We start from the raw sequence: 9,256 nt of genomic DNA on the forward strand, positions 1-9,256 counted from the left end.
ATGGACGTATGAGTGCTGCTAGCATTGCTGCAGAGGTTGAAGGGGTGGGGGGTCAGCCTGTCAGTGCTCAGACCATACGCCGCACACTGCATCAAATTGGTCTGCATGGCTGTCGTCCCAGAAGGAAGCCTCTTCTAAAGATGATGCACAAGAAAGACCGCAAACAGTTTGCTGAAGACAAGCAGACTAAGGACATGGATTACTGGAACCATGTCCTGTGGTCTGATGAGACCAAGATAAACTGATTTGGTACAGATGGTGTCAAGCGTGTGTGGCAGCAACCAGGTGAGGAGTACAAAGACAAGTGTGTCTTGCCTACAGTCAAGCATGGTGGTGGGAGTGTCATGGTCTGGGGCTGCATGAGTGCTGCCAACACTGGGGAGCTACAGTTCATTGAGGGAACCATGAATGCCAACATGTACTGTGACATACTGAAGCAGAGCATGATCAGTATGCAGTATTCCAGCATGATAACAACCCCAAACACACCTCCAAGACGACCACTGCCTTGCTAAAGAAGCTGAGGGTGAAGGTGATGGACTGGCCAAGCATGTCTCCAGACCTAAACCTTATTGAGCATCTGTGGGGCATCCTCAAACAGAAGGTGGAGGAGCACAAGGTCTCTAACATCCACCAGCTCAGTGATGTCATCATGGAGGAGTGAACTCCATGCCCAAGAGGGTTAAGGCAGTGCTGGAAAATAATGGTGGCCACACAAAATATTGACACTTTGGGCCCAATTTGGATAGTTTCACTTAGGGGTGTACTCACTTTTGTTGCCAGCAGTTTAGACATTAATGGCTGTGTGTTGAGTTATTTTGAGGGGACAGCAAATTTACACTGTTATATAAGCTGTACACTCCCTACTTTACATTGTAGAAAAGTATCATTTCTTCAGTGTTGTCACATGAAAAGATATAATCAAATATTTACAAAAATGTGAGGGGTGTACTCACTTTTGTGAGATACTGTGTATACATATATGTATGAACACCTGTACACCTGCTCATTTAGGCAGTTATCCAATCATGCAGATTCAGGTCAAGAACTTCAGTTAATGTTCACATCAGAAGAAGGACTAATGTGATCGTTGTGACTTTAACAGTGTTATGGTTGTTGGTGCCCAATGGGCTAGTTTGAATATTTCTGAAATTGAAATTATTATATATATATATATAAATAAATTTGTTTTGTTCGACATTTATACAATTGGTATAAGTTGCTGAATATTTCAGACAGGCCAGACAGCTATAAGTATTAGTTTAATCCATAGCTTCAATGTCAGCACTTCGAAGCTCAAGGTCATCTGCTTATGCAGACATGGGCCAGGTCTGAACTACATGTGTGCTGGAAACCATGCAGCTCGTAACTCACGTAGCACTGTGTGTGATCAGCTTCTGCATTCTGCCGCCACCTTGTGGTAAACACGTTAGTTACATTTATAGCACACACCTGATACTGAAAGCACTAAATACATCGCTGAGAGAATAAACAAAACCGAGACCATTTACACAAATCCCTTTATCTGTTTTATTGTCTTAAGATGACATGTAAATCAGGACAAAGCCCGAGTCAGCTGAATAGACCAAACAGACCAGTTCCCACCCATCCTTACAAGTAACTTCAACTTCTCCCACCCCCATTGGCTGGGGTTAATGGGAAACGCATCATGATCAGGAAGGGTGAGTGCTTCTAATCCACTGCAGCCATTCAGCTGATGCCTCTGGGATTCCAGTCTCGCCCACAGAATCAAAGAGAGCTGCTCAATCCTCTCTTTGATACACAGGGAGGAGTCAGACATCCATTTACCCACTAAAATTAGAACACTAGCACAGAGAGGGAGAGAGGGAGAGAGAGAGCGACATACACCTCAGCATTAATAGGAAAACAGACTTGCCATAATTCTAATCACAAAACCAGGTCTCCCAAAAGCTACTGCAGCCTAAATACATAAGACCCCAATGCTAACCTCAGTACAGACACACATAGCACATGATCAAAGGCAAAATGTTTCACAAATTAATTCTAATGCACACATTCCAGAGACTTTAAAGAATGTAAACATCTAACAAGTCATTCAACCATCTCAGATAGCTAAGCAACCATATGAGAAAGTCAAGCTGATCAGAAATAAAAACAGCACCAGAATAATCAGTTAATTAACCTTCCCTAATTTCGTTGATTGAATTTGAATCTATGACGACGCAAACACAAATTACATAATTAAATATCAAATAAATTAAATATGCCCATATTAAATATCATTTTCAGCTATTTGTTTGGCTTGATTTGATTGTATTTGAATTCGCCAATATTTGCTGAAAGAATGTTTTCTACTGGATTTAATTAGCTTTGATTGTCATTGAAAAAAAAATAGAGAGATAGAGAAAAAAAAAAGCATACATTTGATCGAAAGAATCTGGAATTGTTCAGAAATGTGATTCTGTGAAAACTGAAAAATATCAAAGTGCTTCCAACAAAGCTATCAGTTTGAGTTTTCTGACTTCTCTTTAACTACAACACTTGAACTGTTATGCTGAGTGAAGATTCTTTTCAACAAAAATATACCCAAGGGCTGAAAGGGGAGGGGGCGTTTACAAGACTTAATAAACATGATCCTAAGTGACGAGAGCTTTTCTATCACTTGATTGACCAAGTAAGGTGGATGAAAAAGAAAGAAGAAGAAACAAAATAATAAAAAAGACAAGCAATCCATTCCACCTCCCACCAGGTAAAAAGAAAATTTTTGGTCTGTTGCTCTCAACCCATCGGCTGAACAGGGAGATGAAATGAAAAGCGGAGTGAATGCATAAATCCCTTCGCTCATATTCCCTCAGACTCACACATGCACACTATCACACTCAATCTCACTACATGCATGCATTCGCTCACACACACACTTCCAGTCTTACCAGCAGGAACTACATACCACACATTTCAAAAGTACACACCCTTCAAGACTCACACAACCAGAGAGAGAGAGACAGAGACCGAGAGAGAGAGAAAAAATGTATGAAGCACAAATATGAACAATGAACATTCCTATTACACTCTTGTGTTAGAGGCTGTGTCACTGTGCCAGGCTGGGCTGAGCTTCAGCGGGGCTGCTGTTGGTGTTGGTAGGAGTGGTGACGGTGTTTGCACCCTCCTGTGCGTTTCCTGCTGCGAGACCACGATACGGCACCTCAATGATGCGGGGCTTGTCGATGATGCGTGCACAGCGGCTACCCTTCTCCACGATTCCAATTATCCAGGCCTGCTGTCCATCGCCCACCGAGCTTGTCCGGCTCGCCTTCATCTCGGCACAGAAACGTGCTGCCTGCTCCCGCGGAAGACAGATCAGCAAACCACCTGAGAGACACACAAAGGACTTGACGCCTATAGACTACTTTTTGATTCACTGTATTTTTTGTTTCAGCACAACTTTTTCCTGTGTCTAACCCTGACCTGAAGTCTCGGAGGAGGTGCCGTGCAGAAGGCCGAAGAGGTTCCCCCCGGCTTTGCTGACAGCAGCCATCTTGGCAAGGATTGGCAGGTTGTGGATAACAAAGGCCACTTCGTTGCACTGCTGCTTGGCCAGGTTCCGTGCGTGCCCAATGATCCCGAAGCCGGTGATGTCCGTGGCAGCGTGTGCATTGAACTTGTGCATCAGAGCAGCAGCTAAATTGAAATATTATCAGTGAAAATGAACCCAGTGCACTGCTTTTAGCTGAGTGACTTAGAATCCAACTGTAATTAGGAAAGATAATTAAAAACCTATCTCAAGCAGTCCTGGAATATGCCTGCACTGCACATCTTTGTGCCAACACATTTAATTCAGCTCAATCTTTTAATTAACCATCGAGCGTGTGAGAAACATTAAATGAACTGAATTCCACTGCACTGCAGGGAATCATGAAAAAAATGATTAAACAAGGATGGAGTGTCACGTATGTAAAGTTTCAACTGTTCCAAAGGAGTCAAGCTAATTTAAAGTAACTAACATCAACAGTAACATTTGTGAAAAAAAGGTGTTGAGCTGCCAAGACAGGATGGGAGGTATTATTCAAAACGGTGTGGTATGAAGAACTTAAAATTCTCCCATCAAATGCAGTACAAGCAGTCGGCTTGGTTGTAGCGAAATGTTGTACAAATACGTCATTGTGAGAATCGTTTACATGAAATGATTTTCAGCCATATTACCAGTGCGGTTAAGGGTAGCCATGTTGAGCATGGCCTCTTGATATGCATGCTCCACCTCCTCCTTTGAGATCACCAACTTGATCTTGTTCCATTTTTCTGGCTGAAAGATGGAAGACAGAAAATTAGGAAATAACCAGAGTCTGTGAAAACGGCCACAAATGCTTCCACAGACCATGGCAATGGCATACAGGTGGGGAAAAAAAGCTCATACTATATTCAGCCACTGATGAGCATTGACGGCTACTTGAGTTCCAAGAGGTTTTGTCAGAACGAGAACGTCACCTGGTACTGCACCATCTGGCCTGTGTATAATGCATAGAGGAAAAGAGACAACATTGTTAACATGGTTATTTCAAATACCAAATCAATCGCTTGTGTTTCATTCAGGGGACGCATACACCGATCAGCTATGACATAAAAACCACTGGCAGGTGACGTGAATAACATTGATTATCTTGTTACAGTGGCACCTGGCAAGGGGTGGGGTATATTAAGCAGCAAGGGAGTCAGCTAGTTCTCATAGTTGATGTGTTGGAAACCAAAGTGTGTGTGTGTGTATGTGTATATTAGCTATATTCCAATTAAAACACTCACATAATGAAGTCAGTAGGCTGGCACACTACTGTGGCCACACCCCCTATGATGATCCAAGGGTTCACAACTGTCTGTCCGCCTGTCACGGAAGTCCCGCCCTCTTCAGCTGCATCACGGAAACCCTTCATCATTAAGGGCATCACCTGCTCTCTCTCCTGTGACAAAAAGACCACAAAAATAGATTTCACATTGCACTTTGTTCAGCCTTGCTTATGATGTCACTGATATATGATGTCTTAAAAATAAATAAATAAATAAATAAATAAATAAATAAATAAATAAAAAACAACTTTATAATGCTTTGTCATAAAATAATTCAAATAAATTAAACAATTTTCAAATTAAATATATATTTTGGGGATACAATTTTATGGTGCCTCATAATTAAGAAACACTGAAACAAATGTAAAAAATGTATAACTTTTATTTAACATTTTCAAGTATATTTTAACACTAAAAATAACTATAAACTATAAAATATCCAATGGCTTCATTTACCTTTAACCTATATAACATTTTAAATTTAAAAAGCATAAAAATGAGAAGTTTGCTCCTCAGCTTCCTTAACAGTACCATTGCATTGCATTACACTGCACTGCGATAGAATTACAGAAGAATGTCAAATGGATTCAAAGTTTAGACAAATAACTTCTAAAAGCGAACAAAAATTCATTGAACCCTCAAAAAACTGTCAGGACCATGCATGCAGTATGTGATCGATTTATTGGTCACTCATCTAGTAATACTTGTGATCACAGTGACATAATTTTGACAGTCGATTAGCGCTTCTTGAATCATACTCGTAGGCAAGACTTTGCGTTCGTAACTCAGCAGTGCTAAAGTTATATTTTGTGTGTAAATTAAACACTAAACCAGTCGTGAATTTTGTGAACAAAGTAAATGACGTATCTGTATCTATTGTGATTGCAGATTTTGGAATCAAACCCTCACAAAAACAGGATTAGACTCAGTTTTTTCTTTTAAAGAGGGTTTTTTTGAGTTATGCCGATATGGTTTTTATTTACACGTGTGTTTTTATTCCATATGGAAGTTAGTTACATTCATCCAGGTGTGCAATCTATTGAGATTGTGTAAGATGGCACTGCTATTTGTAGTTTAAGGGAAATTTACATAAACTGACAATTATATTAGTCAATTAATTTAATTTAGTTTAACTTAAATAAAAAGTAACAAATGCACTAGTTCAACCTATTAAAATGAGACATTATTTACCTGTTATTATTATTATTAATATTTTTATTATTATTCAGTATTATTTTTCCCAATTTGAATAGCTGAAAAAATAGTGTTTTGAAGGCAATTACATGCAAACAGCAGGATGTGTCATAAGTACAAGTAAAAGCCTCCAGAGTCATGTGATGTAACTGAATCAGTCACGTATTCATGAAACACAGCTGTTACACCACAGGCCCTTCCTACAAACGGTTATTTTGCCTGGATTTAGCACAGTACTACTGACTGTTAACTATGTGCACCTAACACAGAACATAGTGGGGGATTTCTTTTTGCATTCGCAAATAACCACCGTGCAGAAGCATTATGCAAAGCATCATGGTTTCCACCACCAACAAGATCTTATATTACTCTGATTATTGTCTATGGATAACAATCTCATTTGTGTCTTCGCCTGGAAAATAATCCGGATGTATGGATGTATCAGGTGGTGTGTGTTGGTTGGACGGAGGGCTCACCTTCTCGCTCATCCGCTGACTGACACTCAATAGCATCAGCATGTTGTCACAATCAGTAATTCCCATGGCGTACAGATCGCTCAACACATTTGCACAAGCTATACGGCCCTGTAAAAAATCGTAATGCATTATTAGCACCGACTACTATATTCAGTGCAGAAAACGGCACGATGCAAGTGTCAACATCAAATCTTTTCAGCGAAAGGCCCAAAAACAGGAATTTCCACCTGTTTCGGTGGTGCACGTGTTCAGTATTGAAATTATTTGTGATGTCACACTCCACAGTAGTGATTAATGACTCATATGAAAGCAGACACACAGCACTTAAAGAATTTGCAGTTTTTTTCATAAATATTTTTCCCCCTAACCTACTAGGTTTAAATGTTATAATTGTATTGTGGCAGTTGTATGTTTTACTCCCAAAAAAGCTGTAATGGCGATAAAATAATTCATTTGTTTAAACTGATTTGTTTGCAAACGTCGGATTTCCATTCCGCTGGGGGAATGGAACACCAGTGTACTGAGAGAAAGGGTTAAATAAGTAACCAATGTTAATAGATGATGGAAGAGAACGTGCATAGTCGAACAAACACGGCAAAAGCAGCAGATTTCACTTACCATCATATAAGGATCTTCAACTAACGGATAGAAGAAGTCTGTAGTCTGGATCAGGGACAAACCTCCATGCCTCAAAGGAATGACACAAGAATCCATCCCAATGCCTACAACGTAAACATGACCATACATGAAACAACACGTTTGCATCATAGATATGCTACACCCTGGTTACTCATTAGCGTCTTCTGAAACGTCATGACTACTATCATTATCAGGAAGTCACAAGCTTTTTCCCAGAAGCTGCAAGAAGTAACAAGTGGATTTGCTTAGATAAAGCAAGCTGCTGTCCAGCTGAGTCTTAAAGATTTATTTCTTCGACGGGGTTCAGGTGTGCTGGATCGTACTAGTCAGCACAAACAAGAATAAAATATTCATTTATTCATGCACAAAACTAACATACAAGATAGCCTTGCTTTTGTAGATAGATATAATTGCATTTAGAAAGAATACATATCCAGTTTAAATCTTGTTATGTACTGACATTAAACTTTTTCCCCCCCCAGACTGGACTACAAGTAATCCCAAAAACCTACATGTGAGACTTAAAGTTAGTCCATGCACAAGACATATCAATTTTCTGTATTTCATTAAGCCGAGAGACTTCACTAAACACATTATCTGACTATATTCCACAATCACATGGCAGTTTAACTACAGGACATGAGCGTTCTCACGTCCATTAAGAATACAAAACAAAACAAATAACACAAAAAAAGGGACAATAAACAAATGCATACATAATATTTAAAAGGAAAAAAAACGGGTATAACTTTGCATTTAAAAGTTGCTATTATGGAAGGGAGAGGTGATTTTCTGTATTTCCTTTTCATTGAAAACAACAACAACAAGAACAACAAGACAACCTCTCAGAGTTTGTAATGGTTTTAATGGGAATTATATTGGAAACTGTAATGGTCGCTGTGGGTCTCTACTGGTAATTTGTTGTCTTCTACTCGTGGCATGATATGTCTATGGATACCATTAAGAACCAATAATGGTAATAGTTTCAATGGTTAGCTGATGGTTTGTAGTGGAATTTATAGTGGAAACCATTAGAATTTCTGTGATAGTTTCAACTGTTGTTTTTTTTTCCAGCAGGGAAAAAAATGACCAAATAAATTCCAGGTTCAGCCTTTGGATGGTTTTTTTTTTTTTTTAAGTAGTTTGGTAAAAAGTAAATAAAGATGTATGATAATCAAGAACTTATCTCCTGTCATAATGACTTGGAGGAATAATAAAGCAGCCTTCGCTACAATACAACACTGATAGCAGGATAACTAAATTTATTTTTTATTCTAGTAAGTAAACTGGCAGTCTAGTACAATAAACGGATAAATTATTCTTTAGAGGACCTACATTACAACTGTGTCCCTTGCTACAGTACAGTTAGCTAGGTAGCTTCTCACACTGTCCGTGCAGAGGGGTGTTGTGTGGCCTGACTCACCTAACCGGGGACCATGCGAGACCGGAGCTAGCTGACCGAACTCCGAGGCCTCGTCCCCGGCTCCTGTCCCCACTCCGTCCTGTCCCGGCTGAACCTCGGGCTCCAGTCCCTGCAGGAGTTTGAGCAGTGTCTCCTGCGGGACTTTGCACCCTCATCCTTTCATATCGGAAAAGGCCGTGAGCCGAAAATTGCGGTCCAGGCCACGAGTTTCTGGAGCCTGGTAGCCGGCCGGGTAAAAGGCCGAGTGTCCTGCCGAAACAGACGACGGTGACGAACCGGACATGGCTAGCTCTCGCCTGTTAGTCGCCTCTCATTCACACGGCGAAATAACAAAACGGCGGGGACTAACAAATGTCGTTTCCTACAAGGAAGCGAATATGGATGATGTAAAAACGGTTGCAGCATATTGGCTGTTGTGTATAAGCTTGTATTCCAAATGGCCTTTTATGTGGAACTTAGTTTACTACAAAGGGCGTACAAACCATTATTTAAAACCCTACGTAGAGTACTTATCTAGGGAGTAAGTAGCCATTTGGGATTGAATCAGAAACCATTTTGGGTCGATACCATTTCAAGCCTGAGACAGGTAGTTAATATGCTATTGCCGTTTTTTTAAATTAGCAAACAATGTATTCAGCACAAGTGTTTTTTTTCCTTTTTAGCGAAACCCCTCGGAAAAACCCACTTGACAAAATAACATCAGACA

The 9,256-nt window shown here is 40.0% G+C and overlaps 1 protein-coding gene across 1 annotated transcript; it reads right to left on the reverse strand.

Moving 5' to 3' along the window:
- Window positions 1-1,516: 1,516 nt before the first annotated feature.
- sephs3 (selenophosphate synthetase 3) lies at window positions 1,517-8,932 on the reverse strand. The gene is made up of 8 exons (XM_053643972.1): window positions 8,551-8,932; window positions 7,107-7,210; window positions 6,489-6,596; window positions 4,777-4,931; window positions 4,394-4,484; window positions 4,183-4,282; window positions 3,448-3,660; window positions 1,517-3,351 (listed from the first exon to the last, which is right to left on the reverse strand). Exons 1-8 carry the CDS (start codon window positions 8,831-8,833, stop codon window positions 3,071-3,073), a joined length of 1,335 nt encoding a protein of 444 aa, XP_053499947.1. The 5' UTR covers window positions 8,834-8,932; the 3' UTR covers window positions 1,517-3,070.
- Window positions 8,933-9,256: the final 324 nt, after the last annotated feature.

The sequence above is a fragment of the Ictalurus furcatus genome, chromosome 15 (genome assembly GCF_023375685.1).
Source record: "Ictalurus furcatus strain D&B chromosome 15, Billie_1.0, whole genome shotgun sequence".
In the NCBI taxonomy this organism is placed as follows: domain Eukaryota; kingdom Metazoa; phylum Chordata; class Actinopteri; order Siluriformes; family Ictaluridae; genus Ictalurus; species Ictalurus furcatus.